The sequence below is a fragment of the Oncorhynchus kisutch genome, unplaced genomic scaffold, assembly GCF_002021735.2.
Source record: "Oncorhynchus kisutch isolate 150728-3 unplaced genomic scaffold, Okis_V2 scaffold1416, whole genome shotgun sequence".
NCBI lineage: Eukaryota > Metazoa > Chordata > Actinopteri > Salmoniformes > Salmonidae > Oncorhynchus > Oncorhynchus kisutch.
In genome coordinates, this window is record NW_022263361.1 from 1 (window position 1) to 15000 (window position 15000).

The following is a 15000-nucleotide window of genomic DNA, read 5'->3' on the forward strand; positions in this document are numbered from 1 at the left end:
AGAAAAGAGAGAGAGAGAGAGAGGAGAGAGGAGAGGAGAGAGAAGAGATAAGGTTGATGAGAAACGATTTAAACAGCTCATCTGCATCCCACTTTAGGAATGTGTCTGCAGTGTGTTAACATGCCAAGGAACCTTTGACTCTGACACCTATTCCACCTTACAGTCTGTGTGAATTAGAGCTGGTCCTGTAGTGTCATGTTGCCTGAAAGCGAGGGTGTCCCAGGGCAACAAGGCACGGTCATGGGGGTGAACATTAGTTCTGACAATCTCCCCCTGCCTTCCTTCCTCTCTTCCTCCGGAGGCAGGGCCTTGTATGGCTGACGGTATAGGACCTATGTCTCAGGCTACATTATCCTGGTTGTATTCCGAAGGGATGGCCCCCATGCTAGTTGACAGACTACCCTCCCTGGACCCAGCTCCAGACTGCAACACTGTGTGCTTCTCTGTCTTAGTTAAGTGGAGGAGGGGTGGCAAGGGGTGGTGGTGGGGGAGGAGGAGGGGGAGGTCAGGGGAGGGGGGCAAGGGGGTGGTGGTGGGGGAGGAGGAGGAGGAGGTCAGGGGAGGGGTGGCAAGGGGTGGTGGTGGGGGAGGGGGAGGTCAGGGGAGGGGTGCAAGGGGTGGTGGGGTGGTGATGGGGGAGGAGGAGGAGGAGGTCAGGGGAGGGGTGGCAAGGGGGTGGTGGTGGGGGAGGGGGAGGTCAGGGGAGGGGTGGGTTAGACCATAACACTACCAGCTGGAGTAGTAAGGTAAAGTAACACTGTATGGCAGACGATGGATTGACAACGTAGAGCCTTGAAGGGCTCATGTCTCTACCATACAACATGCTGTCTCAGGCATCTTGTTACAAGTGTGAGGAACACAAAGACTAAATACATGGTCGTGTGTGATATAATTAAGCAATACAGCCAGAGGAGGTGTGTATATTGGCTAATATACCACGGCTAAGGGCTGTACTGATGTACAACGCCAAGCAGAGTACCCTGGATACAGCCCTTAGCAGTGGTATATTGGCCCTATACCACCAACTCCAGAGGTATCTCATTGCTATAGAAACTGGTTACCAATGTAATTAGAACAGTAAACAAGTATTTTTGAGTCATACCAGTGGTATATTGTCTGAAGGCTGGAATGTTGTTTCAGCCAATCAGCATCTAGGACCCAACTACTAGGTTTATAATAAACAGTACATACCCTTTGATTGCCGGTGATGAGGAAGATGAGGTTGCCGTTGATCTTGGTGCAGTTGACAAACATCTCTATGTTGCTGGCATCCACCGTCTGGGCTGTCTGCAGGCTGCCAGTCCCTATGCCGTCACACACTGGAAACACACACACACACACACACCACACACACACACACACACACACACACACATACACACACACACACACACACACACAGCATTGACATTTCTGCAACAACATTCCTCTGTCCAAGTCACAAGCTCCTTCCAGTTCCAAAGCTTTACTATCACACATACAGTAGTTCCACTCGTTGTCCTACCAACGACCTTGGCCTTTATTCCCCAACTAGTTCCCTGGTCAAGGATGGCTGCTTTCTCAAGTATTTTCTTATAGACTCATTATTTGGTGCATTGGCAAGGGCCTTTTCCCTGCTCAATACATTCAGATTGCTCTGATGACTTGGAAGACTTACAAAAGCATGAGCCAACAGTAGTGTCCTAAATGGCCCTCTTATTCCTTATGTAGTGCACTACTTTTGACCCGTACGGTACCCACAGGACTCTGGTCAAACGTAACGCACCACATAGGGCATAGGGTACCATTTGGGCCGTAGCAATCTGAGCCAATTCCCACCGGCTAATGAATTCATTACATTGGTATTAATTACACTTATAGACCGGAAGTAGAGCAAAGTGTTTCTGACAGAGGCCTGACCGGGGTGAGTATGGCTGGCATTAACTGGTGTAACCAATTTTTGATTGTGATTTATACGAGTCATTTCAATACCTGAAATGTTAATTTGTTATCATTTCCCAGAGTTCCTCTGGGCCATCCCTCATTACCCCGCCTGTCCCCCTGACAGTATAATCAAGAGATGTGGAATCGATAGACACACATATCTCTGAGCACTGAGGCTGAGAAACATCATTCATCAGCATTGGGGAGGAGACAGAGAGGGAAGGGGTGGAATATGGGAGGAGACAGAGAGGGAAGGGGGATGGAATATGGGAGGAGACAGAGAGGGAAGGGGTGGAATATGGGAGGAGACAGAGAGGGAAGGAGTGGAATATGGGAGGAGACAGAGAGGGAAGGGGTGGAATATGGGAGGAGACAGAGAGGGAAGGGGTGGAATATGGGAGGAGACAGAGAGGGAAGGGGTGGAATATGGGAGGAGACAGAGAGGGAAGGGGTGGAATATGGGAGGAGACAAAGAGGGAAGGGGTGAAATATGGGAGGAGACAGAGAGAGAAGGAGTGGAATATGGAGGAGACAGAGAGGGAAGGAGTGGAATATGGGAGGAGACAGAGAGGGAAGGGGTGGAATATGGGAGGAGACAGAGAGAGAAGGAGTGGAATATGGGAGGACACAGAGAGGGAAGGAGTGGAATATGGGAGGAGACAGAGAGGGAAGGGGTGGTATATGGGAGCAGACAGAGAGGTAAGGGGTGGTCACAACATAAAATAATGAATAGTGGAATACGTCTGGAAGTGGGTTTAAGAAAGGTTCAGTACCACTGGGAGAAATGTGAGTTCTGGTATGTGGGTACTTTTGGGACAGATGTCATTATGGGGATACCTTTGGGACAGATGTCATTATGGGGGTACCTTTGGGGCAGATGTCATTATGGGGGTACCTTTGAGACAGATGTCATTATGGGGATACCTTTGGGACAGATGTAATTATGGGGATACCTTTGGGACAGATAAAATTATGGGGGTACCTTTGGGACAGATGTCATTATGGGGATACCTTTGGGACAGATGTCATTATGGGGATACCTTTGGGACAGATGTCATTATGGGGATACCTTTGGGACAGATGTCATTATGGGGGTACCTTTGAGACAGATGTCATTATGGGGATACCTTTGGGACAGATGTCATTATGGGGATACCTTTGGGACAGATGTCATTATGGGGTTACAATATGTGGATACCTTTGGGACAGATGTCATTATGGGGATACCTTTGGGACAGATGTAATTATGGGGTAGAGTATGTGGGTACCTTTGGGACAGATGTCATTATGGGGTAGAGTATGTGGGTACCTTAGGGACAGATGTCATTATGGGGTAGAGTATGTAGGTACCTTAGGGACAGATGTCATTATGGGGTAGAGTATGTGGGTACCTTAGGGACAGATGTAATTATGGGGTAGAGTATGTGGGTACCTTAGGGACAGATGTAATTATGGGGTAGAGTATGTGGGTACCTTAGGGACAGATGTAATTATGGGGTAGAGTATGTGGGTACCTTAGGGACAGATGTCATTATGGGGTAGAGTATGTGGGTACCTTAGGGACAGATGTCATTATGGGGTAGAGTATGTGGGTACCTTAGGGACAGATGTCATTATGGGGTAGAGTATGTGGGTACCTTAGGGACAGATGTCATTATGGGGTAGAGTATGTGGGTACCTTAGGGACAGATGTAATTATGGGGTAGAGTATGTGGGTACCTTAGGGACAGATGTCATTATGGGGATACCTTAGGGACAGATGTCATTATGGGGTAGAGTATGTGGGTACCTTAGGGACAGATGTAATTATGGGGTAGAGTATGTGGGGTACCTTAGGGACAGATGTCATTATGGGGTAGAGTATGTGGGTACCTTAGGGACAGATGTAATTATGGGGTAGAGTATGTGGGTACCTTAGGGACAGATGTCATTATGGGGTAGAGTATGTGGGTACCTTAGGGACAGATGTCATTATGGGGTAGAGTATGTGGGTACCTTAGGGACAGATGTCATTATGGGGTAGAGTATGTGGGTACCTTAGGGACAGATGTCATTATGGGGATACCTTAGGGACAGATGTCATTATGGGGTAGAGTATGTTAGTACCTTAGGGACAGATGTAATTATGGGGTAGAGTATGTGGGTACCTTAGGGACAGATGTCATTATGGGGTAGAGTATGTGGGTACCTTAGGGACAGATGTAATTATGGGGTAGAGTATGTGGGTACCTTAGGGACAGATGTCATTATGGGGTAGAGTATGTGGGTACCTTAGGGACAGATGTCATTATGGGGATACCTTAGGGACAGATGTCATTATGGGGTAGAGTATGTGGGTACCTTAGGGACAGATGTAATTATGGGGTAGAGTATGTGGGTACCTTAGGGACAGATGTCATTATGGGGTAGAGTATGTGGGTACCTTAGGGACAGATGTCATTATGGGGTAGAGTATGTGGGTACCTTAGGGACAGATGTCATTATGGGGTAGAGTATGTGGGTACCTTTGGGACAGATGTCATTATGGGGTAGAGTATGTGGGTACCTTAGGGACAGATGTCATTATGGGGTAGAGTATGTGGGTACCTTAGGGACAGATGTCATTATGGGGTAGAGTATGTGGGTACCTTAGGGACAGATGTAATTATGGGGTAGAGTATGTGGGTACCTTAGGGACAGATGTAATTATGGGGTAGAGTATGTGGGTACCTTAGGGACAGATGTAATTATGGGGTAGAGTATGTGGGTACCTTAGGGACAGATGTCATTATGGGGTAGAGTATGTGGGTACCTTAGGGACAGATGTCATTATGGGGTAGAGTATGTGGGTACCTTAGGGACAGATGTCATTATGGGGTAGAGTATGTGGGTACCTTAGGGACAGATGTCATTATGGGGTAGAGTATGTGGGTACCTTAGGGACAGATGTAATTATGGGGTAGAGTATGTGGGTACCTTAGGGACAGATGTCATTATGGGGATACCTTAGGGACAGATGTCATTATGGGGTAGAGTATGTGGGTACCTTAGGGACAGATGTAATTATGGGGTAGAGTATGTGGGTACCTTAGGGACAGATGTCATTATGGGGTAGAGTATGTGGGTACCTTAGGGACAGATGTAATTATGGGGTAGAGTATGTGGGTACCTTAGGGACAGATGTCATTATGGGGTAGAGTATGTGGGTACCTTAGGGACAGATGTCATTATGGGGTAGAGTATGTGGGTACCTTAGGGACAGATGTCATTATGGGGTAGAGTATGTGGGTACCTTAGGGACAGATGTCATTATGGGGATACCTTAGGGACAGATGTCATTATGGGGTAGAGTATGTTAGTACCTTAGGGACAGATGTAATTATGGGGTAGAGTATGTGGGTACCTTAGGGACAGATGTCATTATGGGGTAGAGTATGTGGGTACCTTAGGGACAGATGTAATTATGGGGTAGAGTATGTGGGTACCTTAGGGACAGATGTCATTATGGGGTAGAGTATGTGGGTACCTTAGGGACAGATGTCATTATGGGGATACCTTAGGGACAGATGTCATTATGGGGTAGAGTATGTGGGTACCTTAGGGACAGATGTAATTATGGGGTAGAGTATGTGGGTACCTTAGGGACAGATGTCATTATGGGGTAGAGTATGTGGGTACCTTAGGGACAGATGTCATTATGGGGTAGAGTATGTGGGTACCTTAGGGACAGATGTCATTATGGGGTAGAGTATGTGGGTACCTTTGGGACAGATGTCATTATGGGGTAGAGTATGTGGGTACCTTAGGGACAGATGTCATTATGGGGTAGAGTATGTGGGTACCTTAGGGACAGATGTCATTATGGGGTAGAGTATGTGGGTACCTTAGGGACAGATGTAATTATGGGGTAGAGTATGTGGGTACCTTAGGGACAGATGTCATTATGGGGTAGAGTATGTGGGTACCTTAGGGACAGATGTCATTATGGGGATACCTTAGGGACAGATGTCATTATGGGGTAGAGTATGTGGGTACCTTAGGGACAGATGTAATTATGGGGTAGAGTATGTGGGTACCTTAGGGACAGATGTCATTATGGGGTAGAGTATGTGGGTACCTTAGGGACAGATGTCATTATGGGGTAGAGTATGTGGGTACCTTAGGGACAGATGTCATTATGGGGTAGAGTATGTGGGTACCTTAGGGACAGATGTCATTATGGGGTAGAGTATGTGGGTACCTTAGGGACAGATGTAATTATGGGGTAGAGTATGTGGGTACCTTAGGGACAGATGTAATTATGGGGTAGAGTATGTGGGTACCTTAGGGACAGATGTCATTATGGGGTAGAGTATGTGGGTACCTTAGGGACAGATGTAATTATGGGGTAGAGTATGTGGGTACCTTAGGGACAGGTGTCATTATGGGGTAGAGTATGTGGGTACCTTAGGGACAGATGTCATTATGGGGTAGAGTATGTGGGTACCTTAGGGACAGATGTCATTACTGTCATGTTCTGACCTGAGATATCTCTGTTTTATTTATATTTTGCTTAGGTCAGGATGTGACTAGGGTGGGTACGCTAGTTTTGTATTGTCTAGGGTTTTTGTATGTCTAGGGTTTTTGTAGGTCTAGGGGTTTTGTATTTCTATGTTGGCCTGATATGGTTCCCAATCAGAGACAGCAGCATATTTAGGTAGCCATTTCCTTTTGGTGTTTGTGGGATCTTGTCTATGTGTAGTTGCCTGTCAGCACTCGTTTGTACAGCTTCACGGTTTGTTTTGTTATTTTGTTAGTTTGTTCAGCGTTCATTCTTTAAATGAATGAGAATGTACGTTGGTCTGAATCTTATAACGAACGTGACAGACGATCCCACTAAAAATGGACCAAGCAGCGTGTTCAGGAGGAATAGACCTGGGAGGAGATTTTGGATGGAGCAGGACCCTGGACGCAGGCTGGAGAGTATCGCCGTCCTAAGGAGGAGATAGAGGCAGCGAAAGCGGAACGGTGATATTACGAGGAGTTGTACCAACGAGACATGCACAAGAGGCAGCCCCAGAAATATTTTTGGGGGGCACACGGGGAGATTGGCTGAGTCAGGTTGGAGACCTGAGCAAACTCCTCGTGCTTACCATGGGGAGCGTGTGACTGGTGCCACCTGTACCGGTCCCACGCACCAGGCCTCCAATGAGCCTCCACAGTCCAGTACGTCCTGTGCCTGCTCCCCGCACTTGCCCTGAGGTGCGTGTCTTCAGCCCGGTGCCACCTGTACCGGTCCCACGCACCAGGCCTCCAGTGTGCCTCCACAGTCCAGTACGTCCTGTGCCTGCTCCCCGCACTTGCCCTGAGGTGCGTGTCTTCAGCCCGGTGCCACCTGTACCGGTCCCACGCACCAGGCCTCCAGTGTGCCTCCACAGTCCAGTACGTCCTGTGCCTGCTCCCCGCACTCGCCCTGAGGTGCGTGTCTTCAGCCTGGTACCACCAGTGCCGGCACCACGCACCAGGCCTCCAGTGTGCCTCCACAGTCCAGTACGTCCTGTGCCTGCTCCCCACACTCGCCCTGAGGTGCGTGTCTTCAGCCTGGTACCACCTGTACCGGTCCCACGCACCAGGCCTCCAGTGTGCCTCCACAGTCCAGTACGTCCTGTGCCTGCTCCCCACACTCGCCCTGAGGTGCGTGTCTTCAGCCTGGTACCACCAGTGCCGGCACCACGCACCAGGCCTCCAGTGTGCCTCCACAGTCCAGTACGTCCTGTGCCTGCTCCCCACACTCGCCCTGAGGTGCGTGTCTTCAGCCTGGTACCACCAGTGCCGGCACCACGCACCAGGCCTCCAGTGTGCCTCCACAGTCCAGTACGTCCTGTGCCTGCTCCCCACACTCGCCCTGAGGTGCGTGTCTTCAGCCTGGTACCACCAGTGCCGGCACCACGCACCAGGCCTCCAGTGTGCCTCCACAGTCCAGTACGTCCTGTGCCTGCTCCCCACACTCGCCCTGAGGTGCGTGTCTTCAGCCTGGTACCACCAGTGCCGGCACCACGCACCAGGCCTCCAGTGTGCCTCCACAGTCCAGTACGTCCTGTGCCTGCTCCCCACACTCGCCCTGAGGTGCGTGTCTTCAGCCTGGTACCACCAGTGCCGGCACCACGCACCAGGCCTCCAGTGTGCCTCCACAGTCCAGTACGTCCTGTGCCTGCTCCCCACACTCGCCCTGAGGTGCGTGTCTTCAGCCTGGTACCACCAGTGCCGGCACCACGCACCAGGCCTCCAGTGTGCCTCCACAGTCCAGTACGTCCTGTGCCTGCTCCCCACACTCGCCCTGAGGTGCGTGTCTTCAGCCTGGTACCACCAGTGCCGGCACCACGCACCAGGCCTCCAGTGTGCCTCCACAGTCCAGTACGTCCTGTGCCTGCTCCCCACACTCGCCCTGAGGTGCGTGTCTTCAGCCTGGTACCACCAGTGCCGGCACCACGCACCAGGTCTCCAGTGTGCCTCCACAGTCCAGTACGTCCTGTGCCTGCTCCCCACACTCGCCCTGAGGTGCGTGTCTTCAGCCTGGTACCACCAGTGCCGGCACCACGCACCAGGCCTCCAGTGTGCCTCCAGAGTCCAGTACGTCCTGTGCCTGCTCCCCACACTCGCCCTGAGGTGCGTGTCTTCAGCCTGGTACCACCAGTGCCGGCACCAGGCACCAGGTCTCCAGTGCGCCTCCACAGTCCAGTACGTCCTGTGCCTGCTCCCCACACTCGCCCTGAGGTGCGTGTCTTCAGCCTGGTACCACCAGTGCCGGCACCAGGCACCAGGTCTCCAGTGCGCCTCCACAGTCCAGTACGTCCTGTGCCTGCTCCCCACACTCGCCCTGAGGTGCGTGTCTTCAGCCTGGTACCACCAGTGCCGGCACCACGCACCAGGTCTCCAGTGCGCCTCCACAGTCCAGAGCTTTGGACTGTCACGTTCTGACCTGAGATATCTCTGTTTTCTTTATATGTTGGTTAGGTCAGGGTGTGACTAGGGTGGGGACGCTAGTTTTGTATTGTCTAGGGTTTTTGTATTGTCTAAGTTTTATAGGTCTAGGGTTTTATAGGTCTAGGGTTTTATAGGTCTAGGGTTTTATAGGTCTAGGGTTTATGTATTGTCTAGGTTTTATAGGTCTAGGGTTTTATAGGTCTAGGGTTTTTGTATTGTCTAGGTTTTGTAGGTCTAGGGTTTTATAGGTCTAGGGTTTTATAGGTCTAGGGTTTTATAGGTCTAGGGTTTTATAGGTCTAGGGTTTATGTATTGTCTAGGTTTTGTAGGTCTAGGGTTTTATAGGTCTAGGGTTTTATAGGTCTAGGGTTTATGTATTGTCTAGGTTTTATAGGTCTAGGGTTTTATAGGTCTAGGGTTTTTGTATTGTCTAAGTTTTATAGGTCTAGGGTTTTATAGGTCTAGGGTTTTATAGGTCTAGGGTTTTATAGGTCTAGGGTTTTATAGGTCTAGGGTTTATGTATTGTCTAGGTTTTGTAGGTCTAGGGTTTTATAGGTCTAGGGTTTTATAGATCTAGGGTTTTGTAGGTCTAGGGTTTTGTAGGTCTAGGGTTTATGTATTGTCTAGGGTTTTTGTATTGTCTAAGTTTTATAGGTCTAGGGTTTTATAGGTCTAGGGTTTATGTATTGTCTAGGGTGTTATAGGTCTAGGGTTTATGTATTGTCTAGGGTTTATGTATTGTCTAGGGTTTATGTATTGTCTAGGGTTTTGTAGGTCTAGGGTTTTGTAGGTATAGGGTTTTGTAGGTCTAGGGTTTTATAGGTCTTGGGTTTTATAGGTCTAGGGTTTTATAGGTCTAGGGTTTTGTAGGTCTAGGGTTTTATAGGTCTAGGGTTTTATAGGTCTAGGGTTTATGTATTGTCTAGGGTTTTGTAGGTCTAGGGTTTTGTAGGTCTAGGGTTTTGTAGGTCTAGGGTTTTGTACGTCTAGGGTTTTGTAGGTCTAGGAGTTTTTGTATTTCTATGTTAGCCTGATATGGTTCCCATTATGGGGGTACAGTATGTGGGTACCTTTGGGACAGATGTCATTATGGGGGTACAGTATGTGGGTACCTTTGGGACAGATGTCATTATGGGGGTACAGTATGTGGGTACCTTTGGGACAGATATCAGTGCAGGGGATGCACATCTTGATGCGGTTCTCCTCTACTTCCATCTTGTTGCTGGGACAAGCCCTCACACAGGAGCTGTGGTCCACCACAAAGTTATCTGGGACACAACACACAGATATAACAACTTTACTCTACATATTATAGAAACTCTTCCACAGGGCTGTCCTAGATGGTTGTCTATAACTTTACTCTACATATTACAGAAACTCTTCCACAGGGCTGTCCTAGATGGTTGTCTATAACTTTACTCTACACTTTACAGAAACTCTTCCACAGGGCTGTCCTAGATGGTTGTCTATAACTTTACTCTACATATTACAGAAACTCTTCCACAGGGCTGTCCTAGATGGTTGTCTATAACTTTACTCTACATATTACAGAAACTCTTCCACAGGGCTGTCCTAGATGGTTGTCTATAACTTTACTCTACACTTTACAGAAACTCTTCCACAGGGCTGTCCTAGATGGTTGTCTATAACTTTACTCTACACATTATAGAAACTCTTCCACAGGGCTGTCCTAGATGGTTGTCTATAACTTTACTCTACACTTTACAGAAACTCTTCCACAGGGCTGTCCTAGATGGTTGTCTATAACTTTACTCTACACTTTACAGAAACTCTTCCACAGGGCTGCCCTAGATGGTTGTCTATAACTTTACTCTACACTTTACAGAAACTCTTCCACAGGGCTGTCCTAGATGGTTGTCTATAACTTTACTCTACATATTACAGAAACTCTTCCACGGGGCTGTCCTAGATGGTTGTCTATAACCTTACTCTACATATTACAGAAACTCTTCCACAGGGCTGTCCTAGATGGTTGTCTATAACTTTACTCTACACTTTACAGAAACTCTTCCACAGGGCTGTCCTAGATGGTTGTCTATAACTTTACTCTACACTTTACAGAAACTCTTCCACAGGGCTGTCCTAGATGGTTGTCTATAACTTTACTCTACACTTTACAGAAACTCTTCCACAGGGCTGTCCTAGATGGTTGTCTATAACTTTACTCTACACTTTACAGAAACTCTTCCACAGGGCTGTCCTAGATGGTTGTCTATAACTTTACTCTACATATTACAGAAACTCTTCCACGGGGCTGTCCTAGATGGTTGTCTATAACCTTACTCTACATATTACAGAAACTCTTCCACAGGGCTGTCCTACATGGTTGTGTGCATGTGTCTATGTCAGTCCCCTGAATTGATTTGTACATCAATAGTTTTGGGTCATGGGTCATGCCAGCATTATGCTTGGTGTGGGTCATTGGTCATGCCAGCATTATGCATGGTGTGGGTCATGGGTCATTCCAGCATTATACATGGTGTGGGTCATTGGTCATGCCAGCGTTATGCATGGTGTGGGTCATGGGTCATGCCAGCATTATACATTGTGTGAGTCATTGGTCATGGGTCATGGGTCATGCCAGTGTTATGCATGGTGTGGGTCATGGGTCATGGGTCATGCCAGCATTATGCATGGTGTGGGTCATGGGTCATGCCAGTGTTATGCATGGTGTGGGTCAAGGGTCATGCCAGCGTTATGCATGGTGTGGGTCAGGTAAGCGGTTCTTACGGGGACACTTCTCCACACAGAAGGATCCATAGGTGTACTTGGCCCGTGGGTTGGATTCCAGCTGGAAGGTGGTGGGGTTGTACACAAAGGGCTGGGGGCACTGGGTCACGCACGCCCCGCTGTCGTTGAAGTTGGTGCAGGCCTGGAACGGAAACATTAGGAACACACAGTCTGAGGGTATAGGAGCGTGGGGTAGGACTCAATTTACCCAGCCACAGTAATGTACATTGACGTTGTCGTTGTTTAGAAACTACTGTCTGGGCAAACACATCTTATTCTGAAATGTGTAAGCATGTACGTGTAAGAGCAGTCTACCTGGTAGCGGTATGTTTTACAACAGACTACCTTGAACCATATGGGGATTTTACCTCACAGTGGGATACAGAGCTATTCTGTAAACACTACGAGGTGGGTTAGATGGGATTGAGCCCTGAGGAACACAAGGACACACCACTGTTTACTATTTACTACATGATCAGTCGTTTTTAGCCAGGTTTAATCATATTACAGTATACAGGCCATACTGTAACTGCACCAAAAACACTCTTATCCTCCAGGTCATACTGTAACTGCACCAAAAACACTCTTATCCTCCAGGTCATACTGTAACTGCACCAAAAACACTCTTATCCTCCAGGCCATACTGTAACTGCACCAAAAACACTCTTATCCTCCAGGTCATACTGTAACTGCACCAAAAACACTCTTATCCTCCAGGTCATACTGTAACTGCACCAAAAACACTCTTATCCTCCAGGTCATACTGTAACTGCACCAAAAACACTCTTATCCTCCAGGTCATACTGTAACTGCACCAAAAACACTCTTATCCTCCAGGCCATACTGTAACTGCACCAAAAACACTCTTATCCTCCAGGCCATACTGTAACTGCACCAAAAACACTCTTATCCTCCAGGTCATACTGTATCTGCAGCCAAAACACTGTTATCCTCCAGGTCATACTGTATCTGTAGCCAAAACACTCTTATCCTCCAGGTCATACTGTATCTGCAGCCAAAACACTGTTATCCTCCAGGTCATACTGTATCTGTAGCCAAAACACTCTTATCCTCCAGGTCATACTGTATCTGCAGCCAAACCACTCTTATCCTCCAGGTCATACTGTATCTGTAGCCAAAACACTCTTATCCTCCAGGTCATACTGTATCTGCAGCCAAAACACTCTTATCCTCCAAGCCTCCAGACACACCATATATGAGTCAACTGTTAGTCAAATAGAAGCCATTGATCCGAAGGCTAAATGGTTAAATGTTTTTCTCATAAAACGTTGAACTTGTCTGTCGTCAGTGTTTGCGACCTCTAATAGCGACTAGTAATTGGATAAGGCTCTATACGTTACACCTGTAATAACGCTCTGTTAGTAGAAAACATTCCTTCATTAAATGAACAGAAAATGTTAGGGGGGGTGAAGGATCATAATTAGAATAATAAATTAACCATTTGGTTGTTTCATCTGAGGAGGAGTCAGTAGACTTCTACAGTCTATTAAACACACAGAGATGTGTCGTTCAGTAACTGGGGAATTAGAGAATTTGTGTGAATTCTGTTGTTGTGTTGGGAGAGTAATGTGTGTGTGGGGGGGGGTTAACTGTGGATAATTGTGTAGGTGTCTGTGTGTATGCGCGGGCATCTGTGTGTGTGTGTGTCCACGTACGAAGCAGTCTGTGTCCTTGGGTCCCGAGCAGCCCCCAGCACACTCCCTGTGGCAGCAGTTACTGACGTAGGGGCCGAAGCAACGGCCGTCACACTGCTCAGCACACACAGTCTTGGTCACTGTGGAGAGCACAGGGTTTACATTACTGACACAGGTATACACACACACACACACACACACAATGCACTGCCAGTTATATAGTGTAAGTTATAGCTCTCCATAGAAAATGCCTGATATGGAATGTGGTCAATGATAAATCAATCCCTACACCCCTGTTTTATGACACTGGGTTTATACCCTGTTGAGAAGAGAAGAGGATCCCAACAACACACACACACTTCACACAGTGGCATAATAATTCTGGGTTGTCAAAGCCTTGTGTTTAAGTGCTCACTTCCTGTCCCTCTGTGTGGGAACATAATGAAGTGGTAGGACAGAAAGCTGTGGAGCTCTTAGCTCTATTATTCTGACTGAGGAACTGCAAAGAAAAGACCAATCACTCTCTATGGTTGTCTATGACGGCTGGAGTTCACCCTGTCATTACACAGAGGAATGTTACAGTGAACATTCTCTGTTTCTCTCACTCTTTCTCTCTGTTTCTCTCACTCTTTCTCTCTGTTTCTCTCACTCTTTCTCTCTGTTTCTCTCACTCTTTCTCTCTCTGTTTCTCTCTCTGTTTCTCTCTCTGTTTCTCTCTCTGTTTCTCTCTCTCTTTCTCTCTCTCTGTTTCTCTCTCTCTTTCTCTCTCTGTTTCTCTCTCTCTTTCTCTCTCTCTCTCTCTCTGATTCTCTTTGTTTCTCTCTCTGATTCTCTTTGTTTGTCTCTCTCTTTTTCGCTCTCTGTTTCTCTTGCTCTTTCTCTCTCATTCTCTCTCTCTCTTTCTGTTTCTCTCTCTTTCTGTTTATCTCTCTCTTTCTCCCTCTTTCTCTCTCGTTCTCTCTCGTTCTCTCTCTCTCTTTCTGTTTATCTCTCTTTCTGTTTCTCTCTCTTTTGCTCACTTTCTGTTTCTCTCTCTTTCTCTCTGTGTCTCTCCCTCTTTCTCTCTCTTTCTCTTCTCTCTCTCTTTGTTTCTCTCTATCATTCTCTCTCTCTCTGTTTCTCTCTATCATTCTCTCTCTCTCTGTTTCTCTCTATCATTCTCTCTCTCTCTCTGTTTCTCTCTATCATTCTCTCTCTCTCTGTTTCTCTCTATCATTCTCTCTCTCTGTTTCTCTCTATCATTCTCTCTCTCTCTGTTTCTCTCTATCATTCTCTCTCTCTCTGTTTCTCTCTATCATTCTCTCTCTCTCTGTTTCTCTCTAATCATTCTCTCTCTCTCTGTTTCTCTCTATCATTCTCTCTCTCTCTGTTTCTCTCTTCATTCTCTCTCTCTGTTTCTCTCTATCATTCTCTCTCTCTCTGTTTCTCTCTATCATTCTCTCTCTCTCTGTTTCTCTCTATCATTCTCTCTCTCTCTGTTTTCTCTCTATCATTCTCTCTCTCTGTTCTCTCTATCATTCTCTCTCTCTCTGTTTCTCTCTATCATTCTCTCTCTCTCTGTTTCTCTCTATCATTCTCTCTCTCTCTGTTTCTCTCTATCATTCTCTCTCTCTCTGTTTCTCTCTATCATTCTCTCTCTCTCTGTTTCTCTCTATCATTCTCTCTCTCTCTGTTTCTCTCTATCATTCTCTCTCTCTCTGTTTCTCTCTATCATTCTCTCTCTCTCTG

General features: G+C 47.4%; 1 protein-coding gene across 1 annotated transcript in view; it reads right to left on the bottom strand.

Moving 5' to 3' along the window:
• Positions 1-1191: 1191 nt before the first annotated feature.
• The window catches only part of LOC109876871 (receptor tyrosine-protein kinase erbB-4-like), a gene marked incomplete at its 3' end in the record, with an annotated part of 92155 nt that continues 78346 nt past the window's right edge, over positions 1192-15000 (bottom strand). The window contains exons 5-8 of the mRNA XM_031818467.1: positions 13294-13412; positions 11618-11759; positions 10021-10134; positions 1192-1319 (exon numbers count right to left, since the gene is read on the bottom strand). Of these exons, the coding sequence (XP_031674327.1) occupies positions 1192-1319; positions 10021-10134; positions 11618-11759; positions 13294-13412 (503 nt within the window). The remainder of the gene's footprint in view (positions 1320-10020; positions 10135-11617; positions 11760-13293; positions 13413-15000) is intronic.